Genomic DNA, 25534 nt, shown 5'->3' on the forward strand with positions numbered 1-25534 from the left:
CCTACTGGCCACTGTATATCTTGGAATTGTTTTAAAGCATTGCTTACAGTTCTCCTAGGAGGCTACTCACTCATCCCGGTGCTTGCATAGACACCTCCCTCTGTCTAGAACTCTTGTCTTTCCCACAGTTGGTCCAGTTTAGCTGTTGTATGTTCATATTTGCCTTCCAAGATGCAGCAGGGACACCCCTTCTTTCAATAAACTGGTATGACCCAAGAGGCATGGATGAAATGCCCCTTCTGAGTCACGGGTGGCCTCTGTGCTCTCTTCTGTCGTTCTGTACTAAGCTAAACTCCTGGAAAGTTGGGACTGTTACACATTTTTATATCCTCAGGAACCTAGCATCGTTTAGTGAATGAACCAGTGACCTTTGCATTAAGAACTCACCAGCATCAGGAGACTAGAAAGATCCCAGAAATTATCTTTCCTGAAGCCTTACTCTGTCACAGAAAACAACTTCTTCTTAAAACACAACATTCCTCTTTGTACCTAGACTATTACTAGCTTTGCATTGCCTGTGTGCTTGTATAATGACCTATTTCTCCACAGTGCCATTTCTCCAGCATTGCCTGCTGCTGCAAGTACTGCTAATTGTAGTTAGGAAACTGAAGTTAGAAGAGCACTACGTGAATTTAAGGGCTTAATAAATGTTTGATAATATGATAGGTAAAAATGATGAAAATGATCATGTATTATTCCTGCTCTTTGTAGCACCTAGGATAGTGCATTGCATAAAGCCAATGAGTATTAACTAAGTTAATGATTTAACTCCCTGTCAAGTCATTGGTGAGCAGTAGAGCCCAAAATAAAAGCATTGGCATATTTATTTTTCGTCCTATAATCTTCACGATATTTTTCTAACAACGTTTTAATATATGGTATGAAATTTGATGCTTGAAATGAAGTATTTGATGATTTTACCTCTACTGTACTTTAATATCTTTCAGACGGCTCTAAAATAATTCCTAAAGTCACAGAAGTAATACCTAAATATGGCAGCATAAATGGAGCTACAAGACTAACTATCAAAGGAGAAGGTATGGTTGCCTTTTTTTTTTTCTTATGAAGGTAGAGGTATTTTAAAGACTTTTTCACATTTAGAGCCTTATAGTTTAAAAACAAAAAAAAATTCACTGGAGTTGTTTCTCCACTTGGCCAGAGAAGTAAAACTCTATCCCCTTTGACAGCTAATGAAATCGCCAAGAGTCTCTATCAACACGATCATCTGAATTCGTGTTATAATTACTTGCTTAACTCCAAGATCTGGATTTTAATGACTGAACTGAAAGGAACACCTTTAACTGAAACACTGCAATTATTAGTTTTATTCTTCGTGGGTATAATAATATTTAATTTCTTTTTATATCAAATAAAACACTTTGGGGTTTTGGGGGTAGAATATTATTAGTAAGACAGGATGATAGGAAATAGAAGGGTAAGGAAAGGAGAAAAGCCTTTGACAGTAAAACTTTGGGTTCCTTTTGCCACCCAATCCTTATCACATGCTTCATCAAAACATTGGTTATGTATGACTCTTTTGCCTTGCCTGGTCTTGGGATGAAAACATACTGTGTTTCCCCGAAAATAAGACCTAATCAGAAAATAAGCCCTAGCATGATTTTTCAGCATGATATCCCCTGAACATAAGCCCTAATGCATCTTTGGAGCAAAAATTAATATAAGACCCAGTCTTATTTTCGGGGAAACATGGTAGTAGGCAACCAGTGAATATATTTAATGAGTAACTGTTCCTATAATTAAATAGAAATATGTGGTTCTTTTAGCCATAAGGCCTTTACAATCTAAATGATTGTAGTATTCAAGTGCTTACAATTTTTTGAAGGATGGGAAAGAGAAATTTAAAAAGAATATTAACAAAAGCTATTATTTAGTCTATAATAAGAATAGAAATGAGAAGTTTTAGGAGTCAGAGAATTGACAAAGCAAGATATTTAATTCTGTTATATATACTGAAATGTCTCTCAACACTTTAAGTAATATTTCTGCAGAATTGAATCTCTCAATGATATGCTTAGAATGGTTTATGTGTCTACATTATGAAAAATATATTTTGGATTCAAGTGTTTGTGTTTTAGAGTTAAACACCTGGAGACAGTGTGTCAAAGACTACTTTTAAAATGTCTTTAACCATACCTCTTTTATATTGTAAATTACGGTTAAGATAATGTATTTGGAAGCTATTAGATTTTTAACAGAGACTTATATGCCATGAAAGAAATGCCCAGATTAAAACAAAACCAAAAAACCCAGAAAAATAAAACCACCCGGCTGTTTCCTTCTGTCTTGAGATCTGAACTTTTCCTGCTGTAGGAACCATGGCTTGAGATTAAGTACATAGATCCAGATCATCCCTAGTTAGAAACAGGAAAAAAACAAAACAAAAACACTATTCTTAAGGCAGTTTGGAAGGACATCCTTGTTAATCTAACTATCACCTTTGCTCTTTTGTAATACTCTGACTCATGAAGCACCAAGTGTCATAGTTGATTTCTAGTTTTTCCATCAGTCTCAGCTTATAAGTGCTTTTGGCAGAGAATTAAAGAATAGTTAAATCCTATTTAATTGCAGATACCTTCACCCCTTGCCCAGATTTGTCTTCCCTCTCCCTGCTTTAACCACACACTGTAGGTGACTAAAAATGTGTTAGCTGGTCTTTCTCAGGTTGAATCTGAATACTATTTTATGTAGGTTTGGGGAGCCCATGATATATACACAATGCATATAAAACAGTGAAAATGAATGTGTAAAACACACCAGAGCTCCTATGGCTACATGAATGTGGTACTTGAACAAAGTTTATTTGGAAGGACTGCATTCCCATAATTCATTGGTGCTGTCTTTAACTGCGACTCTGTGGTTAGAATTGCATGCAGACCACAGTTACTAATCACACAAGAACACTTTCTGAGTGAAATTATAAATGCTAGATGATTACCTAAATGTTGGTCCCATATGACTTTTAACATATTTTAGTTTTGTAGAACTCATGATGGAAAAGTAAACTATTATAGAAATGTTCAACTTAGCAAGTGAATCTTTGAAATTCCACGCTCTAGAAAGATCTACTTTAATATTTTGGTGTGTCCAAATGACTTTGGACTATTTCCACATATAAAATTGACCTTTACAGGCAAAAATTTGCTATTGCATAACTTTTTTCTAACGACTGTGCTTCAGGTGCCAAAGATATATAATTTTACAGTTATGATGCCCAAGTAAAGTGCTTCGTGCGATGGCATGATCGCAGAAATACTTGTATCTCCTTCTAAGATGACTAATTTGATGAGGAGCGTTATCATTTTGATAAGTTCTATAGTGTTTGTTATTTTATTGGTTTTATTACATTATATTTATACCTTGTGTCTCTCAATTGACTTCCTCGATGTTTATCTTATTTCCTTTTATTTAAAAAATCAGTAAGATATAAGGAGTAACATTTTACTTTTGGCTCTTTGTTCTATGTATTTTCATATTACAGTGTCTGGCACATATATTTTTGTTAATCTGAAGTGTCAAATCACACAGTTTTTATAATATTATGGAAAGCATGTGGACTTAGGTCTGGTCTGATTGGCTTTCAAGTCCATCTTTGCCACTTGCCACTATGTAACTGGGGCAAGTTGATGCTCTAAGCCTCAGCTTCCTCAGTAAAATGGGGTAGTAATTCTTACCTATTAGGGCTATTGTGAATATTGAAATGGATGATGTATCTAAGATACCCCTATATAGTGTATGCTCCATAAACTAGAGCTCTTTTATTTTTATTATTCTTTTGCATTTTGTTGCAGGTTCAGTTTTATTTATTAGGAGTTTCTGCCATCACACTACACCTTTCCTTTCCATTTTTTTAAAAATGTTCCAACTTTTAAGTAAGTTCATATACTCTCAGCCCTGTTTTTTTTTTAAAGTAGAGAAACCAAAACAGCCTGTATGGCAGCTGTCATCTTCCATGACAGCAGCATAAGCTGCTATCAGGAGGCCCAGCTTTTCTTGCCTGGCAACTCTTGTCTCCGGTTTTTCTGCGCAAGAAAAAAACACGTCAACATTTCAGGAATTTCCATCTGAATCCTCAACCTTTTCTGTATCCAGGGTACACCCAACGCTTCCTCTAATCTTTGTGCTTTGGAGTACTTCCAGAGTTATCTTTTTTCTACCCAATTATGTATTTAGAATTATACTGTTATTATTCGTTTTAAAGGTGATTCCTTTTAATTTTTAAAAATTATACTTCTAAATTAAAATTCTCTTGAAAGGCGATTCTGTTGTATGTTTTTTAACTCTTTGGAATTAGCTAAAAAATTAGAAATATTTCTGTGCTTCTTTTTCTAAAGCACACTGTATAATGAAAATATACAAATCTTAATGATTTGGTTCATATTTTCCCATAGATTTTACTCCTCGGATATATATACATATGTATGTACACACACACACACTATATGTGTGTGTGTGTGCGTGTGTGTGTCTATATATATTCATATATATATATATATATATATACATATAAATATGGCATTAAAACACCTCCTAAGCTAAAAACAACATCATCTTTTGTTGGTATAATTTTTTTAGAATTGTATTTGTCTTAGGAATGCTGAAGAACACATTGCGTTACCATATCGTGGATGTGACATGTACTTAATAGGAAAATAATACATATTATCACATCCTGAGTACACCGCAAGTAAAACTTTCCATTCTTTAGTTAGTTGCCAGCAGCCCTTCTGTGTGTTCCAAACTCAATGTGAACTCTGAAGATAAGCAGAAATTGGCAAAAGGAACATGTGGGTTTACAAATAGCTTGTTTTTCTGTGTTTGCATGTGTCTTCTCACAATTCCATTTTAGCAGGGATTGCCTTTCTAGATTCAAAACTGCAAATTCAATGCAAATACCTTTCATATGTTAAATTGATGCTTGTATTTGTACCTTAGTCTATGCTGGGCGAGTCCTGTTTGGTAAACATTTAAGCTTAGAAGAAGAAAATGGTGTTTATTAAAATCCCTACCCTTTGTTGAATTTCTGCAATAAAGGAGAGGAGAGGAGCTAAGAATATAGGTTGTGGAGGAAGTTGCGTTATAACGTGCGTTTTTAAATACGGTTGTTCTCTGAATATCAGAAGTGTGTCTGATTGGCATCTACGACCTGGGTTCGAATCCTTGCCATCTCTATTAGTTCTGTCATTTTTTAAAAGGAATATTAATACTGAATCTAAAACTCAAGTTCTTTTTGTGACTAATAAGAGCAGATATCAACTGAGCTCTTAACATACGAGCCAGGCACTGTGTTAAACAATATATATGAGGTTGGACAATTAAGTTCGCGAACTCTTCCCAGAAAAAGTGCTATGTAACTCATTGCTGAATATCACTATAGTCACTTTTGAAGTACTCCCCTTGGGAAGCTATGCACTGATGTCAGTGTCTAGTCCACCCTTCAAAGCAATTTTGGAACTCTTTTTCTGGTATGGCCATCAGAGCTGCCATTGTATTGCCCTTGATGTCCTGAATGTCATCAGAATGTCTTCCTTTCAATATTTCCTTTATCTTCAGGTAAAGAAAGAAGTCAGTGGGGGCCAGATCAGGTGAATAGGGAGGGTGTTCCAATACAGTTATTTGTTTACTGGCTACAAACTCCCTCACAGACGATGTCATGTGAGCTGGTGCATTGTCATGATGCAAGAGCCATGAATTGTTAGCGAAACATTCAAGTTGTTTTCATCTAACTTTTTCATGCGGCCATTTCAGCACTTCTAAATAGTAAACTTGGTTAACTGTTTGTCCAGTTGGTACAAATTCATAATGAATAATCCCTCTGATATCAAAAAAAGGTTAGCAACATCGTTGCAATAAGTTTGTGAACTTAATTGGAAGATCTCGTATATCAAGTCCTCATTTAGTCTTCCTAACAATCCAATAAATAGATTATTATGGTCCCTTTTCTAATGAGGAGCCTAAGACTGAGAGAGTTTATATGTAAAACACTAATTCCTAAAGTCATACTGTAGGGAAATGCTGGGGCTGGATTCCAACCTAGGATGTCAGGGTCCAAATGCCCTTTCCTTCAACAGCGCTGTCCCCTAACATGTAGCTTTACTGGAGTTGGAGTTTAGGGGCTTTGGTACTTGCTGAACATCTGGCACAGTGAGGTCCTACTTCCAGTCCTACACTAAACTAGGAAATAGTCATGTTAATAGTCATGTTTTCTAACAGACCTTTGTAGAACACTAAAAACTTTCAGTAATTTAAAAAGCAGTCATACAACAGACATCTGGCAACCCCAATTCAGCCACTTCAACTATTAAAGGTTATTTAGTGTGAACACATATTGTAGTGGTGATTGTTTTGTTGAAACATACTTGAAAACTACTGGCAATGTCAGATAAATACCTAATATTTATTTTTTTAAACATTAGTAATATAAACACGTAGGGTTTAAAGAGTTAAATCCACATCTGAGTTTACCTTCTTTTCTTTTTTTTTTTTACACTGATTTTAAGTTTATTACTGTACTGGGGAATGATGTAATCTGTAGGTAATTAAGTTCTGAAATTTAACTAGTTTATAAGTTTACAGTAAAGGAAAATTTTTCATAATTTCAAAAATATCATTAGTCATCAATTTGGCTATATTGGTGTTTTAATGATAAGTACTTGTGATATTCAGAGAAAAATAGTACTTAAAAACACATATTTTTAGAATTCAGAATTTAGGAATTTTAGATTTTGATGTTATCTGGAAAAAACTGTTTATTTACTAACTTAACTTTATTCCAAAAAAATGCTATGACCTAGACAACTTCATAGATTCACTCTGCATACTTGAATAGTATTGTCTTCTAAACATTTTCATTAGAAGAATATTTAATTATAGTATGTAATCAATAGAACATTATCTAATCAATTTTTTTCATAGGTTTCATTTCTTAGGTTTATTTCAAAATTGAATGTTTCAACAACATAAAATACTTTTATGTGACATAAATACTTAATCCATGTTTACTTCCAAATCTAGTTTTGAATTTTCATATATCCATAGTAACATTAAAATAATTTTCTGCTCTGTTTCACACTATCCATTTCTCTGTTTCTATTTGGGTCACACCCATCAACATGCAAACATAGTGTTATTTCAGCCACCTGAAAAAAGCAAAAGCATAACCATCAATCTTCTCTTCTTGCTCTACACCCCTGTCCAGCTACCACCTGATTTCTCTGCTCTCCTTTACATTAAAACTCCCAAAAATGGTTACCAATATTTATTCTCTTTACTTATCATCCTTCATTTTCTCTTGAGCCTATGCCAGACAGTCATTTATCCATCACCTATTGATACAGCTCCTTCACTCCTGCCCCCGGTCTATAATCTCTGAACAGCAGCTACTGACGCTTGGGAAGTGTAAGTTCAAGCTTCTCTTCTGTTTCACAGCCTCCAGTAGTTCCCCACTCATAAAAATGCCATCCAAATGCCCTTATTTTCTGGTCTCATCTCCTGCCCTTCTCACTTGTACTTCTCCGACCTTACTTGCTAATTCTTGAATCCGCAAACATGCATCTAGCACAGGGCCTTGGAACACTCTGTTCCCTCTATCTAAAATGCACCTGCCATCGATATTCTCGTGGCTTACTCCTGAAAACCGTCCTTGACTGTCTATGTCACATACTTCCTGTATCCCAGGAACAGGATTGGAAGATCAGAAAGAAGAAAGTCTTGGAAAGAGACATGGGAATGGACTCATGGTAGAGAGCGCGAAGCATGTTTCAAGTTAATTCCCCCAAGAAAGCATTCCCACAGGGGAAACAAAAAAAACAGGTTGACTAGATGGCTCATCCAAGAGCTTGTCTCCTCGGCTTGTGAAATGGACCCAAGAATAGAGGGGCCATGGAGTGATTACTGTGCATGGGCAAACAACAGGGACCCCTCTCCCCTTTCACCAAAGCTAAGCTACCTACTGCTGTTGCAGAATACCTGACCTGCCAGTAGCAGAGACCAACACTGAGCTCTCAGTAGAGACCTTCCTTCCCGAGATTCACCCAGCACTTAGTGACTAGTTGTATCACTCTCCTTCTCTAATGGGAAGCGCAGAGATTCGTTATTGCTGGAACTGGCACCTACTCCACATAATGGGTCTTGTCTTCTCTTTCCACGATGCCTTTGTCAGCTCCATCTTCTGAGAGCCTGTGGAGCGTGATTTACTGCCATGATATTCCACAAAATAGTGCTTCAGAACAAGGCACACATCTTATAGAGAAAAAGTTATAATAACAGGCACATGATCATGAAACCTGTGTCACCCTGAAACATATGGCCTAGAAGCATGATGGAATGGCCTACGAAAGGATTGGCTAAGGTCCAAGCCTGGGAACAACATCCTGATGTTGTCCTCCATCTTAGGCTATATGCATTGAGCCAATAGCAGATACGTGCTGCTCTTTCCCAATAAATAAAATACACGAACCTAGAAAAGAAGGACGATGCCCCTCATCATTACCCCATTATTACTGCCAGTGATCTAGAAATTGAATCTGTGCTCTCTGTCCTTGCAATTTTAGATTTCTGCTGGATTTGGAGTCTGAGTTTCCAGTTAGAGCATGCTTCTGCCTAGGATCCCAATATGGGTTCCACTGAACTAAAACTACCACTACTACCTGATCAGTTTGAATTCATCAAACATAATTAGTAGACAACTACAGATAATCATTTCTGATGATCATGAAGAGGTAGAGTTACTTTACCTCATGCAGTTAGGGAGGAACATATCTGGAATTCAGGATATTCATGGAGGCATCTCTTGGCTTCCATGTCCGGTGATAACTGTGCATAGACAATTATGGCAACCACATCCTAACATGTGCAAGGCAACTAAGAGCTCAGACCTTTAGAATAAAAGTTAGTGTCACTTCATTAGCTCAAGTGCTGGCTAAGGGTAAGGGAAATCTACATTGGGTGATAGAGAGGGGACATGTGCATATTCATTATAGCCTCAGGACCAGTTGTGTTAGTATGGCCTTGAACTTGTTCCATTAACCCTGTTGTATTAAATTCTTAGCAGAGCTCTCAGCTGGCCACCACCTTGGAGACTTGATAATGGATTGTACTTCAAATGTGGGACATGAGAATTTCTGTACAGTGCAGGGAATGGACTGTATTAGAGGCCTTTTATGCTCAGCTTCTCATCCTCTTGTTGTCACCTCTAATTCTAGCTACAGCTGTTGCAAACAGTTCCCTCTGTACTTTGACTCAATTTATATTTTAGCTTCTTGCTTCAAGTTCCCACAGCATGTTTTGTCTACTGTCCCAGGGCTCTGTCATAGAGTGACTTGGGACATTCAATCCCATATAGCATATACTTATGTGCTTCCTGAAAGTGTAGAAAAAGTTATTTCCCCCAGTGGGAACCCTCAACTAATGGGGACAGAACTTGATGAGTAAATGCTTCTTGCTATTGATTCTTTGATTCTGAGAGGCAGTCTATATTTTCCTTAAAAGTTACCAGCAAGATTGAGCCCCAGTTATCCTCATTGGTGCCCAGCTTTTCTTTCTTCAGGTTTTCCTCTTCCTTGTACTTAAGGGAACACCACCCAAATAAACTTACCTGTTTACAAGTCCTCCCCTTAGATTTTGTGTTACAGGAACTCGTGGTAAAATAGTGTTATAGTGTTCCCCTCGTGTAATTTTTCTATCCCCCTTAGCCTGCTTTTTTCATAGTAGTTATCCCCACCAAATATAGCATATAGCATCTGGTGGTATGTGTATATGTGTATATACTATATGGGATTCAATGTCCCAAGTCACTCTATGACAGAAGCCCTGGGACAGTAGACAAAACATGCTGTGGGAACTTGAAGCAAGAAGCTAAAATATAAATTGAGTCAAAGTACAGAGGGAACTATTTGCCACAGCTGTATGTGTGGCATATACATAGATACATATATATGTATATACCTACATCCACACACATATACATATTTATATATATAAAATATTTATTTGTTTATTTTCTCCACCCCTCCCTACCCTACCACTGGAATATAAGCTATTTGATTCCACTGCATTTAACAGCACCTGACAAATAATAGGTTCTCAAGGGTTACTTTTATGAATAAGTTAAAGTCTAATTTTTATCCTTCCAAAGAGAATTACAATTATAGGGATAAATATGAAATAAGTTACCTGCTTGCTTCAGTACTAGTCCTTATTATTTGTTGAGTAATTCAATACTGAATGACAGTTGTTAGATCACTAAAAACAGAATCCATTAAAATGAGTGTTTTTACTTTTCCAGGTTTTGCTCAAGCAAACCAGTTTAACTATGGAGTTGATGATGCTGAGATGGGAAACAGTGTGCAATTAGTTTCTTCTTTCCGATCAATTTCTTGTGATGTAGAAAAAGATGCAAGTCATTCAACTCAAATTACATGCTATACTAGGTATGTTTTAAAGTATCTTTAATAATACCATTTTCATCATATCAGAATTGTAATTTTGCACATTAGTATTATAATAGTTTTATCACTGGCTATTACAATATTTATCTGATTATCAACTATTTTTTATTTCATGATGTTTAGGCTGTCTTGTACCTTTATTATATTTGATTGTAGTGCCCCTTTCACATATTGGCATAATAAAATATATTCTATATTCTTTCCCAGGTTATTAGAGCTATTATTATTATTGATCTCCTTTAGAAGATAAATGGCTACTATTAAGTTATAATGATGCTCCTCAAAATATCAAAATTATTCTTTCCTGTCAGGTTTGACTAATTTTGTTCAAAATCTTGACATAGTCATTGAGATTAAAGATAATCACTTTGTATAGTGACACCTCAAGTTCTTTACTATTAGCCCAAATTAATGTTTGTTATTAGCAACTAGGGGAAAAAATTAATCATTTTAAATTGCAACTTTCAATATTGAAACAGGTAGCATATATTCCAGAGGGTTTTTTCTACATCAGGTTTGTTGGCTGTTTTTCTGCAGCAAAATCTTACTTAGCAAAAACTTGATTGAAACTCTTTTACAAATAAAGCAAGGTGATACATTACTATTTTTAAATGATGATTATTAAATTTGTTGTTATTGCATTTATTTTTCTTCTAAATAAGCATCAATGCAGTTAGAATAAGCATTTGCCTGATATGCATGATGTTAGAATTTGCAGTACAGAGTTCAGGATGGAGATCATCTTTTCATATTACAGAATGGAATTTAACTGTACCTCAATTAGAATTTTAAACACCATTTTTTCAAAAATGACACGTAGTCTGGAGCAGTATTTTTTATTACTATCGTACATTAAATAAAAGAGTTATTGTATTCCTTATGTGTTCTTCATTTGCCTTCCAGAGCAATGCCAGAAGACTCCTATACTGTTAGAGTCAGTGTGGATGGGGTTCCTATTACAGAAAATAATACCTGCAAAGGTCATATCCCCAGCCGCGCGTGCAGTTTCTATGTATGTGGGAGCTTGTCTTTAACTTATGTATAATTGACTTGCACTTTCTTTTGTGTGAAACTGGGCTTTTATTTTATTTTTTTAAATTGGGGAATATTGGGGAACAGTGTGTTTTTCCAGGACCCATCAGCTCCATGTCAAGTTGTTGTTTTCAGTCTAGTTGGGGGTGGGGGCGCAGCTTACTTGCCCATGTGGGAATTGAACCTGCGAACTTGGTGTTATGAACTCTGTGCTCTAACCACTGAGCAAACCGGCCGCCCCTTATTTTTCAATTTTACACATTGTTATCTATGTCCACACTTAAAAATGTCTTAGCACATAGCTAAGGATAATTTCACCCAGTTTTAATTATTTTCCCTAGTAATAGAATCTCTTATTATTTCTGATTTGTTTCGCCCTTCTTTAATTTTATTAATTAATTAAACTTTTATACTTCCAAATTATTTTCCTGTTCACACTGTTTTTTATCTTTCTCCATTTCTGTTCTTAGTTTGATTCTTCTTTTTCCCATTTTCATTGGAGTCACCTTCATTTTGAATAGAATCCTAACATTTTTGTTTCTCCATTAAGCATTTCTCTTCTCCTACCATTTTAAAGTGTGAAAGAATAACTCTGAAGTTATTTGTAGCCTTGCATTTCAAAATTTATCTCTTTTCTTGGCAGACTGAAAAAAAACAAACCTATCCTTGTAAGTCGAAATCTGGGCATCTTATGTTGTCCCTGAATGACAATAAAGGGATAAGGGATATTTATTGAGAATCTATTTGTTTTATTTGTATTATTTTTGCATCCATTCATCCTTTTCTGCCTCACCAATCCCCCACCTCCAAAAAACTTCAGTTGTTCCTTAAAAATGCTGCCCATATTTCTGTCCTTTTCTGTTTTCTGTGGCAGCCTTGTGTTTGTGCAGATGGGCTCTTCTTGATCTATTTTTGATCCATTCCAAGAACCCCAGTGGATGCCTGAAACTGCAGATAGTATCCATCCCTGATCAACTTCTTCAATTTTACCGGAAATGTGACAACAGCTTCTTCATCGGCAGACTCAGCCTCTCCAGTAGTCTTTATATTTTTCAGTCCAAACCTATTCCTGAATCTGTGTAACCATCCTTTACTTGTATTAATAGTAAAGGGCTTGATGTCACTCGTTTTAGGGGATCTCTTGCTGAAGTCTTTGTTATAGGCCCAATGCTTTCTGGTACAACATGTTGTTGTCAATGAAAAACGTCAACACAACAGGTTTTCTCTGTTCATGTCGTCCACCCATAAGTTTAATGCCTTTTCCACCTTCACTAAGCACACTGTGACCTTAACTTTTGCAGTCTGAGGCATGACAGAAAAACTAGCATGGATTTCTTTTTCCTTCTTTATAATTTCATGGATAGAAGATTCTTATTATAGATCTTAGCAACCTCAACATATGATTTTTTTTTCTTTCCTTACTAAATTGAGAACTTTCACCCTTTCACATAAAGGAAGCACTTTACAGCTTCCTTTGGCGTTTGGGGTCATTTTTTACATAAAATAAAAGTTACTTCGACCACAAGGACAGGGATACTGAGACAGTCAATTTGAGAACCTAGAGGTGACTAAGTGACTGATGGGCGAGGAGCATATGCAACCTGGATACACTGACAACGGAATGATTCATGTCCTTGGAGGGACGGAGTGGGACTCTCGAGATTTCATCATGATACTCAGAACAGCACACAGTTTAAAACTTATGAATTGTGTATTTCCTGAATTGTCCATGTAATATTTTTGGACCCTGGTTGTCCATGGGTAACTGAATTGAAACTGCAGATAAGCGGGGACTGCTATATTTGTTTTTAAGTGTGGAATTTGATCTGTATATATCTCAGTTACTGAGGACTCTATTTTGCCGAACTCTGCTCTTTACCTTTTTGGTGTTAATTTTGTTTTTCACAGTGTAGTATATTTCCCTTTTGCAGTAATTATTTCTCATTTTGCCTTTTGAAAAGAACTTGGAATATATTTACTTGTATAATAATAGCCAATAATTAAAACGAGTATGATATTTTCTTTGTGCCAGTTGGCAAACTAAATATTTTATAAATATTAACTCTTGGCTCTCACAATAATCCTTTAACGGTACTGTTATTATCTCTATATTATGGACGATAAAACTGAGGAACTGAGAAATTACATACCTACCTAAAGTCATGCAGTGTGGGGGTGGCAGTGCTCAAATTTGAATTCAGATAGCCTGACTTCAAAACTGGACTTTTAGTCATGAATCCCTCCTGCCTCGTATATGTACTCGAGTATCCCTGACAGATATGTATTCATTTCCTATTCGCTGCAGTAAAAAAATTACTCAAACTTAGTGGCTTATAACACAACTTCATTACCTTTCAGCTCTGTAGGTTAAAAGTCTGATGTGGATCTCAACGGGCTAAAATCAAGGTGTTCAGAGTCTGTGTTCCTTGGGGAGACTTTGTTTCCTTACCTTTTTCATTTTCTGGAGGTTGCCCACATTCCTTGTCTCATGGTCCCTTCCTCTGATTTCAAAGCCAGTAGTGGAGGTTGAGTCCTTACCACATTGCATTATTCTGATCTTGCTTCCATTGTCGCACTTCCTCTTACTCTGACTATTCTCTCTCTCTCCCACTTACAAGGACCCTTGTGATTACATTGGGCCCACCCAGATAATCCAAAATAATCTCCCTATATTAAGATCAGCTCATTAGCTACCCTAATTCCATCTGTAACCATCTGCCATTTAACCTAACATATTCACAGGTTCCAGAGATTAGGGGCATGGGAATCTTTGTGAGGCCATTATTCTGTCTACCACAAAGTGTTAGAGTTTCCATCACACTGGTGGCCTCCCTGGAATTCTTTCTTCCAGTTCCCATTTGGTGTCGCAATTCTTAAGATTCATACCTGCAGTGCTCTAGAAAATTATCACTAGATAGATTACTAAAGCTTACTTTGGTGGACTTTTTTGAAATTTTGCTTCTGTGTGTTTTGAAATATTGCTTCTATGTTGAAGTATTGCTTCTATGTTTTTTGAAAAAATAACTTAGTTATTTTTTCTTCTTGGACTTAATCCATAGTAGGTTTTCTTTAACTTTATTCTACCAAATTCCTTAAAATCTTTACCAGAGAGCCTTATTACTGTGGTTTGACTTACACTGATAACAAACAAAAGGATGATTGAATTTTAAAATTCCAAGCTAGAAACGTTTTGAATGAGAGGATTTTTAGGGATAAGGAAAAGATCTTGAATAATCAGAATAATACTCTTAACTTTATTTCTTATATGTAAAAAAGGAACATTTTTACAGTCATATTACAGATATTGTTTAAATATAAATAATATAAGAAACAGAGATATTCCATAAAACCTGGAACAAAATAGAGATAAGAGTGCTTACCAAAAGTATTATTTTACAGGCAAAAAGTTTCAAAACTCCAACAATAAGAAGCATCACACCTTTATCAGGAACTCCAGGTCTGTTATATTATAGCTGAAATATCTTTTTGGTTTGTGGTAATTAATTTACTTTTTGCTGTATAAAATTACCATAATATCTGAAAATGTATAAATAGCATTTTTCTGATTATATAATAACTCCCAATGTTTTTTTAAAAACATGATTCTCAATGGCTGCATATGAATGTACTATAATGTATTTAACTTTTCTTCTATTATTTAGCTGGCTTCCAGTGTTCATTATAACTATAATCATACCAGTTTATAATTCCAATAGGAATATGTGAGAATGCCTTTTTCTGTAACCTTGACAATTCCATGTACTATTTTTTCAAGTATTTATATGAAAAATGTACTAAGTTTTGAAAACAATTTTCCAATTCTTTGATTTATGTAATTAAATTTATTTTATATTTACTGACATTTGTATTTCTTCTTTTATAAATTACCTACCTGTTCATCTCCTTGGTTTATTTTAAGGGGAGTCAACACTTTTCATATTAGATTATAAGAATTCTTTATATTTTAAGGATATTAACCATTTATATGTCATATATGTAGGAAATAGTTTTTAATTCATCATTTGCTTTTAAAATGAGTAATGGTTTTTCTGTCATTTAGACACTTTTAATTTTTTTTTTTTTAAAGATTTTATTGGGGAAGGGGAACAGGACTTTATTGGGGAACTGTGTATACTTCCAGGACTTTTTTCCAAGTCAAGTTGTTGTCCTTTCAGTGTTAGTTGTAGAGGTCGCAGTTCAGCTCCAGGTCCAGTTGCCATTGCTAGTTGCAGGGAGCGCAGCCCACCATCCCTTGTGGGACTCGAGGAATCGAACTGGCAACCTTGTGGTTGAGAGCCCGCGCTCCAACCAACTGAGCCATCCAGGAGGCAGCTCAGCTCAAGGTGCCGTGTTCAATCTTAGTTGCAGGGGGCAGAGCCCACCATCCCTTGTGGGACTCAAGGAGTTAAACCGGCAACCTTGTGGTTGAAAGCGCACTGGCCCATGTGGGAATCGAACAGGTAGCCTTCGGACTTAGGAGCATGGAGCTCCAACCGCCTGAGCCAGCCCAGACACTTTTAATTTTTATTATCCAATTTATAAATCTTAACCTTTGTTTTTTCTTCCCTCATTTTTATGTGGTAGAAGACGCCACAATCCCAAGTACCGTGTTTCCCCGAAAATAAGACCTAGCTGGACAACCAGCTCTAATGCATCTTTTGGAGCAAAAATTAATATAAGACCCGGTCTTACATTATATTATATTGTATAAGAAACACAGCATTAGAGCTGATTGTCCGGCTAGGTCTTATTTTTGGGGAAACACAGTATATAAGTATTACATACATTTTCACTTATTTTTCAAGAGTTTTATTTTTTTATAATTAATTTTTATTTCACCGAGAATTGATTTTGTTTTTTAGTATAAAATATGGACTCTTTATTTATTTTTTCCAGTTAACTCATCCATGATCCAAGTGATATTTATTGAATAATTCATCCTGTCTTCCATGAAACACCTCTTTAATCTATAAATATTTATAGATACTTCCATAATACTATCAATATTTATTTATGTTTTATTGTATTTTCTAGAACTTTCAGAACAATGCTAAGCAATGGTGGTAAACATGAGATATAAATGTTTAGATGCTGGTTTTACTGGAAGAACTTCGAATGTTTTGATATTAAGTATGTGGTTATATGAGTAGATAATCTTACAGAGAACTTTTTGTTTCTTTTTAGGTACATTAATAACAATTCAAGGCAGAATCTTCACTGATGTCTATGGAAGTAATACTGCACTAAGTTCAAATGGGAAAAATGTTAGGATTTTGAGGTAAATTATTGATGTGGAAACATATTTTTATAACTCATAGTTAGGATATGATATTTGAAAAAACAATGGTCCAATTATATTAAAAACCACTACAATGGGATTAACCAGTGTTTTTTTTCAGCCATGTTATGGAAAGAAGCATAGACTGTTAGATGATGCATTGACGTGGAAGCAGTAGCCAATATGCCTTTCTTTATTGGTCTGACAGAATTCCTTCTTTTTCTGTGGTGGATTTTATTACTAGAAGGCACAGGGAGGCAAGTGCTAGAGCAATTGAGTTAAAGTCACAGATCTTTAATATTGGAGAATTTTGTTACTTAATCTAACTGCCTCATTTTGCACACATAAAAGAAAAAACAAACACATGCTGCATCCTGGAGGTCCAAAGCTTCATCACGGTCAGGGGGAGAACCCAAGTCTGCTAACACGTAATTTGCCATTGTTTCTACTGCACTGTGGTGTACAGGAGAGTGCTAAAACGAAAAACCATCAGTAACTTATTAACAGGCTAGAGTTCGAATCCTGGTTCTTTCATTTACCAGCTATGGACCAGATGGTAATATTGGCTAGTTATTTAACATCAAAAAAATCATTGGAAACAAGGATTTTGACTAGAATTCTCTTCCTATAGCATAGATGGGACTATCTCAGTCCTGCCTTAAAAGACTGAAAGTCCTGTTCATTTCCTACAGAAAGGAGTACAGATATCATGGCTTTCAAGTTGTTCCATGCTTATTGAATACTTGTATAAAATGGATAAATTAAATAACAACTCAGGTAACACATACATTTGAATATATAATTTTATGAAACATGCAATTTGAAAGGTTTTACTAAATGAAATAAAACTGATTAATCTGGCATTCTATGTCATAAAACTGAATTAAATAACATTTGTGGGAATCTGTAATCTGGAAATATTCATATCGATTCCTTATAAATAAGAAGAGAACTACTAAATAGGAAAACAAATATTTGACATTTTATATAGATTTTTTCATATGTAACACAAATAAAGATTTTGCTTGCTACCATGTAAGTTGAGTGTTATAAATGGTTTGCATTGTAATTCTTAGAATTCTGTAAATTCTTAGTTTACTAAATCATCCTTTCCTGTAATGATGCCAAGAAATAGAAAGTTTAACTTACAAAAAGAGATTCCCTTTCCCCCCTCACTGTAGCTGAAATTACTTCTGTTTAATACAAAGGGATGGATGGAAATTATGTCATGAATTCACAGAATTGCCGTCAGCAGGGACCTCAGAGGTCAGGCTACCCAGCCCTTATACTCTAGAGACCTTGAAATACTACATATAAATATAGAAAAGAATTTCACATACCTATTAACGGGAGGAGAGAAGACCTGAGAGCTGCATTTATCTCATTTCTACCATGTTAATTGTGACAGTAGGGCCCCCACGGCATTTCATTGTGCCTGAATTCCATTAACTGGGAGCAGTGGCCCGAGTCCTGGGCAGGAATTCAGGAGACTGAGTTCTCAAGCTGCTTCTGTTTCTCACAATCTAGTGAATTCAGACAAATCTCCAAATTCACACCAGGTACAAATTACAGAGGACATGCAAATGACTAAAGGATCTAGTGCCTACCAAGGAGCTAATGGTCTGAAAGATCAGATGAGAAAAATTTTTAAATAGTGTATGTATTATGCCAACTAGTGTAGTGTTACCATAGACAGGCAAACTCAGAGCACTGTGGGAATTACTGTGGTTAAGGGCATACGGGGAGCTCACTGTCTGGGTTTGAATTCCTGCCCTACCCTTTACTGGTCACAGATTTGGGCAAGCTACTTAACTTCCCTACTTTAGTCTCTTTATCTGTATAATGGAAGGATAATATTTACTAACTCATCAAATGGTTGCAAGGATGAAACGTAGTAAGGGCCTGTAAGTGTTAGCTGCTAAAATTATTATTTAGGTGCAGTGAGGTAGGAGATTAGAAGGAGAATATGAATCCATAAATCTATAAGGGGTACAGTAATTCAGGTTACTTTCTTTGCAAACGTAATGTAATGACCAAATGAAAGGATTTGTGTGTAAAATTATATCAAACAGTTCAAAGTTCTCTGCAAACAGAAGTCCTTATATTTTAAGTTCAGGATTATATCTGGTCTTATTTTGAGTCTAGGATTTGCTGTCACTGAAGCTGGGTGGTTTATTATGATGATGCAAAAAATACAATACTCGTCAATAACCTGCAGGCCTCCAATAACCTAAGGGTTCTATCAACCTTAAAGAGATAGGTTGACTTAATCAGCTGCAGAAATGCTAAAATAGATGGTCTCTCTCCAGGCTTACCCTGCCTCTTAGCTTCTTATTCCCATTTCAATGTCACCGATACTGGTAGATGTTCTTTACATCCTGATTACTGTGTGGGGCCTCTGCTATGGACTTTGTTTAATTCCTATAGTATGAAACTTACTACAAAATTATCTTTTGTATTTAATTTTGTTGAACTTCAGATGGACGAGTCCCCATTATCTGTTTCTATGTTTTCTCTTCCCGTAGTACTCATCACTTACTAACACACTAAATATGTTATGATTATCGTGTTTGTTATCCGTCTCCCCTGGTTAGAATGCCAGTCCCACAAGGGCAGGGATCTTTGCTTTGTTCATTGATGTGGTTCAGTACCTAGAGCAAAGCCTGCAACATAATAGGTGTTCAATGGTTGTTTGTTGAATGAATATGTGATGGGTAATAAATGATTGAGAGGAAAATTATAGGCTGGCAGTGAGTTGGTGGGTGGAGAGCATTTTGAAACAATTTAAGAAACATAATTTGATCTTTTCTAATAAAATATTTATACAGAGTTTATATTGGAGGAATGCCCTGTGAGCTTCTTATACCACAGTCTGATAATTTGTAAGTAATCAAATAATTTTTTTTTGGAAAAATAAATAATAGATATAAGCATACTAAGTTTAAATAGTAATTTCTGGAAATACCACATGAATGCTTTATAATATAGTATAAATTATAATATAGTAAATTAGCAAGAATTTATGTACTTAGATGTTACCTGATATCATAGCCCCTGTTGTCTCCAGGATAGTATGATAAGAACTATTAGAGCATTATGAGAAATATGTTTTGAGAAATATCTTTATCAAATAATTATTTTACTTGGTAGTATTTTAAACTCTTTAAGGGGAATATCAATAGGGATGGCCAAATTAATTGCAAAATATTTAATTGTTCAATGAAGTTTTATTCAAATATCTTCAACCGAAGCTGGGAAACATTTTTATTTCACAGAAATTTTTGTTATAGCAGTTGTTTCTATTCTGATAAATATTCTGCAATTCATAAGATGTTTTTTAAGGGAAACACAGTATTTTAAAACTTTAATGTCAATGTAAGCTTTGAAATTAACATATATATTTTATTAGGTATGGCCTAAAACTAGATCACCCAAGTGGAGACATGGGATCTATGATTTGTAAGACGACTGGAACTTACATTGGTAAATGTTGATCATCATTTTTCATAGTTCTCAGAAATGCCTGACTCTATTTCCTTGTTTGGTATTATCCTAGACCTCCCCTGAACCTTCATCCCTTTGTTAAAAATGATCATTTCCTCTTTAACTTGGCTTTTTTTTCATTTTCATGTAAGCATGTAAAAATTATCTTTTTCCTATAAAGTTTACATTTAAGATAACCTTCTTCAAATTACTTTTTTTCTTCTTTTGTCATCCAGAAGATTCTATGACTAATTTGGCTGTTTTTTTCTGTAGCCTTAATTTTACAGTGGTTTTTCCCCCCTTGCTATGTATTCTACACACCTAAACCTTGTAGGTCTTGGATGAGCTTCACTCCCTTCTTGTCTTTGCAAGCTTCTCATCTTGAGAATTTCAGATAAAATGTCATGTCTTCGAAAAGCCTTCCCTGATCCCCTGCCTTACATTCTTAGTTCACTCTCCTTTTCTGTGATAGCTTTGTCACAATTTGCAGTCGGTCTTCTGTTTGTGTCATGGCTCCTGACTGACTGTATCCTCCACTAGACAATAACGCTCTGTTAGAAGAGCAAACTGTGCTTTCTCCCTGAAGCTCTGAACCGCTGACCCAATTAAATAGCTATTGAATAGACAAAAGAAATTCAAGGGTAATATGGTTATATATATATTCTTTTATCATTCTTCTTTCATTATTATATTTTGTCAGGTTTTTCTAGTTATAACCTTGAGACACCTTCGTATGTAATATTAAAATAGTAGATACTTTTTCAAGATAGTTCAGTTGTCATTTCTTTGAGGATTAATAGATGTGTAATTACAGTTTTAATTTTAAGTTTCTTTGCTTTTAAATCAGCTTTATAATGTATAGTTACTGTTCTCCTGTGTTTGGGAATTTAATTGATTGTGTATTTTAATTAATTGCAGGTCATCACAATGTCAGTTTCATCTTGGATAGTGATTATGGAAGGTAGGTCATTTTATAAATAATAATTTTCATAATTGATTCATAAAATAAAACTGTGTACTTACTTTGTGCAATAGATCCAGAGATTAATCACTAAAAAATTAATCACTTTCTTCCCACAAATTAACATTTAAGGTGTCTGTAACTCCCTTTCATTCATAATTTGTGCCTTAGACATGGCCTTTCAACTGTTGGGAAATCTAAAGCAACAAATTAAAAAAAAGTTTTGATTGTGATATTGAAGAGTGTTATTTTATGTCTTTGGCTCTTCTGATTTAATTGTAATTCTTTTGATAACTAAGTAATTCGTTTTTTATTTGACCTAATGTAAGAATGAACAAAACCTGTAGTTAACATTACCTGATAAAGTTATTCTTTTAAAGTGTCAAGACATATAGAGTTGTGAAAGACAGTAGTTACAGCTTTCCGTAGTCTGTCTTAGCACCAATGTTAATAACTTGTAGTTATGATTTTTAATAAAAATAGAACTCATTTCCAGATATCCTACATCCTAATATCAGTAAGAAAGACCATGAAATATTTATAGAAATATCAGCATATGCAAATGTCAACATGTTGCAACCCTTGTATTATAGATAATAATGATAATGAATATTGAGTGGCAGGAACGATGCTAAGTACTTTACGTATATTACCTAGTTTAATACTCCCAAAGAACCTATAAAATTGAGTGATATCATCCACCCTGTGTTGCATACTGAGGAAAATGAGACTTAGGAAGGTTAAATAATTTGCCCAAGGATTTTCAACCAGTAGGAAGCAGTGCTAGTATGGGAACCCTTCAGTCTAACTCCAAGCTGAGTGTTTCATTTCAGTATTCTGCCATGGCTAGTGGAGGGTTTCAGCCACAGAACCGTATCTCATCACTACTTAGCATCTTGACTCAGGATTCTCTATTATGGTAGGATCACCCCATTCCTGGGTACGTTTGCAAATGTGTGGGGACATTTGTTGTCTGTCATAGTAACTGGGACATGCCAATTGCCTTTCCTGGGCAGGAACATGCTGTGCCAAATCTAAGTGCATTGTTCTGCACAAAATATCCTGGCATCCCCCACTGAGAAAATGAGTCACTTAACAGAAATCCAGATAAATCACATTAGTTAGCCATCTAATGCTAACATAACTGTAGTAGATCAATAATAGGATAAGTCTGTTGATTTCTTTGTTGTCTCTGATGAGTGACTCATTGATTAGAACTTTGAAGAGAATGGTGATTATTACAATCAAAGATGTTATTCCTGGTTAATGGATGCAGACTGCAAGAGAAGGATGGTATTCGTTTCACACATGCATGGAACTGCAATTGAATTAGTAATACCAAATCCACTATCATTGTATTTAGGGATAATCTAGTTCTAGACATCTAGAGGCAATAGGTTTGTAATAATGTGATGCCTGAGCTAGACACTTTATTATAGACCGGTATAGACAGGACCAAAACCATGAAGAATATTATTATTCAAGGACAAACTAGAGTGGATGATATGTAAATGGTACTAAGATTTACCTGGGTGATTTACATGGGGCAAATGACTTGGAGTCCCATGAGTTAACTGTTACTTTCTGCAAGGACATGATATATTTACATATAACTTGATAATATAGAACAAAAGGGTTTTATTGAACACATTAGAAAACCATATTAAAAGCAACAATTACCAAGATTAATATGATTTCTTGATCTGTACGAGTATATGATTCTTTTATGCTCTCAATGTCATTTTCCTAAGGTGAGAAAAATGAATTCTTAGTTCTGAGTCTATATGAAAAGTATTAATTGCCAAATCCATCTTATGTCTCTCAGAGAAATAATTATCCAAATATAGAAGTGATCAAGCTCGAATGTGATTGATAAGTATACATAAATCAATATGCTACATTAACATGTCTCCAAAATTTCAATTTAAAAACCCAGCAAATTTGCTCAAAATATAGGGAAATACATACTACATAAAATTGTTGATTCTGTGATCTTGACTTATAATTTCTTTTTTTAAACAAATGGCTGTATTTTTATACTGTCTCAGAATTGATGTAATAGTGTTTCTATACAAAACAATCTTAGGAATTTAAGATAACTATTAAAATATGACATGTATACTTAAAAGCCTAGTTTTAAGATTACATGGCATTTTAAAACGTTAAACCATTTTATAAATTATAAAATACATATTTTACAAATTTCAGGGGCACTCTTGAATATCCAGTGAACCAATTAAAGACCGTTGTGGCACCCATTCTATATTTCTTTTAATAGCCTACCTTCTTTTCTCTTTCACCCAAGTTCAGACAACAGCTGTTCCAAACTGATAAGGTTCAGATGAGGCTGCCTTAATTGAGAAATGCCTAATCATTATCAATGAATTAGTGAAAATCACCTCAGTGTCATACCAAATAAATTACATTCCAATTTTATATCAGGAGGCAATTTTCCCATCAACTTAAGAAGCAGAGTTAATTTTTCAGATGCAGGATCTGACCACAGACAATATTGTGCATCATTTCAGATCTTTAGGAAAGGTACTGAAAGGCTTATAACATAAAAATATAAACTCCAGTATGAACTTCTTAAATAACTAATTTAAAAAAACGTACTTCCAGGGACTCTTTAGTTTTCAAATGCACGTTATGATGCCTGGATTCGATTTAAAGGGGGTAAACTGTTGGTCTCAACTACAAGATTTGCATTATCCTTTTATTAGGTCCGTGCAAAAGTAGTTGCAGTTTAAAAGGTTAAAAATAATTGCCAAAACCGCAATTATTTTTGCACTAACCTACTAGATTCTAGTTCCGTGTATTTTAATTGTGATGAATGAGTTTGAGTCTTAACATTTGAATTTCTTAACTTTTCTAATTATGAATGCCATTGAAGTCATTAAGGGAACAGAATTTCATTTCTAGGGTCAGATTCTTTCCCTTCTCAAACCCTCCAGGCTATGGAAATGCTGGTGTGGACCTATAAAAAATATGAATAAGCTCTGTGTTTATTAAGCATGACAACGCTGCTGGATTGTTGTTAACTTGCTCTCACCTGTTTGTACTCTCACACAAATTAGTGGCAGGAGAGAAGAACTGTGTAGTACATAGGGTGGGAGCCAGGGCTCTGGACTCAAACTGCCTGGGTTTAACTTCTATTTCTGCCACTTAATCTTTTTGTGATCTTTATGACAAAAGTGAATTCTTTGAGTCTTACCTTCCTTGTGGGGTCGAGGTAAGAATTAAAGGGCACAATAAATTAAAAGATTTTTAAAAATCTTAAAATAAGCTTAAAAGTCTTAGCATGGTACCTGATAAGTGTTCAGTGTTAGTTATTGTGACACTGAATGGTTTAGAAGAGAAGAGAGAGCAGGGTGGGCTGTGGAACAGCCAATCCTTTATGGAACGTTATCCTGTTTTTTATGGGGATATAAATTCTTACTTTATGGAGTTACAATTTGCATGAAATAAAATGCACATATTTGAGTCCTGACAAATGTGTATTTGTGTAGTATTTCTATACTTCTATCATTGTGTAACCAATAAATATGTCAAGATACAGAACATTTTTATCTTCCCCAAAAGTTCTGTCCAGCTCCTTTGTAAATTATAACATGATTTATATTACTAAAGTAAAAAATTAAATATTTTCCTAACATAAAGTTTATTTATAAAGTAAGAATCTTTAAACTTTTTTTTAAAACAGGAGTTACCCCCAAAAAATGGCATATTTTGTTTCTTCTCTGAATAAAATTTCAATGTTTCAAACATATGCAGGTATGTGAATTTCTCTCACTCTGTGTGTTTGTGGGAGGTAGAGAGAATGAGAGAGAGATGTGTATACTTCATTTCATGAAGTCAACAATAATAATGGCTTAGAGCGTAGTATATTATTTTGTGTACTTCTAAGAAGGGAAAAACGCTTGAGACGGGGAGTCTAATAGGAAACCCTGTCATTAACCCAAGACCCTGGAGACTACATTCCTAGTGTAAGGTTGATTGGAAAATAAACTTATCATACTAAAAGAGACAGAAGGGAAATTTGCGCACCTCAACTTTGGCTGCTGGTTGAGGGAGGGAAAAAAAAATTTCCAGTGTCAATTTAAGCCACATGCCAATACTCTCAGATATATGCTGTCAGTGTGGTCCAAAAGAATCCTCAAGCAGATTGAAATTTATTTTAATTTATAGAAGTCTCAGGTTGGTAGTACCCTTAGAGTGCCAGAAGCAAACACAAGTCCTCCTGGAAAAATTATATTTCCATCCACGTCAGGAGTGATGGAAGTGGCACATTCAGATTTCGAAGATGTTCAGTGT

At 35.0% G+C, this 25534-nt stretch overlaps 1 protein-coding gene across 1 annotated transcript in view; it reads left to right on the top strand.

Moving 5' to 3' along the window:
- Positions 1 to 25534, top strand: part of PKHD1L1 (PKHD1 like 1) — a 152009-nt gene that overhangs the window by 1064 nt on the left and 125411 nt on the right. Inside the window, 9 exon segments of the mRNA XM_033126726.1 lie at positions 948 to 1037; positions 10304 to 10448; positions 11370 to 11478; positions 14898 to 14955; positions 16683 to 16776; positions 19605 to 19658; positions 20186 to 20259; positions 21178 to 21220; positions 24924 to 24994. Coding sequence (XP_032982617.1) covers positions 948 to 1037; positions 10304 to 10448; positions 11370 to 11478; positions 14898 to 14955; positions 16683 to 16776; positions 19605 to 19658; positions 20186 to 20259; positions 21178 to 21220; positions 24924 to 24994 — 738 coding nt within the window.

Source organism: Rhinolophus ferrumequinum, chromosome 14 (genome assembly GCF_004115265.2).
Source record: "Rhinolophus ferrumequinum isolate MPI-CBG mRhiFer1 chromosome 14, mRhiFer1_v1.p, whole genome shotgun sequence".
NCBI lineage: Eukaryota > Metazoa > Chordata > Mammalia > Chiroptera > Rhinolophidae > Rhinolophus > Rhinolophus ferrumequinum.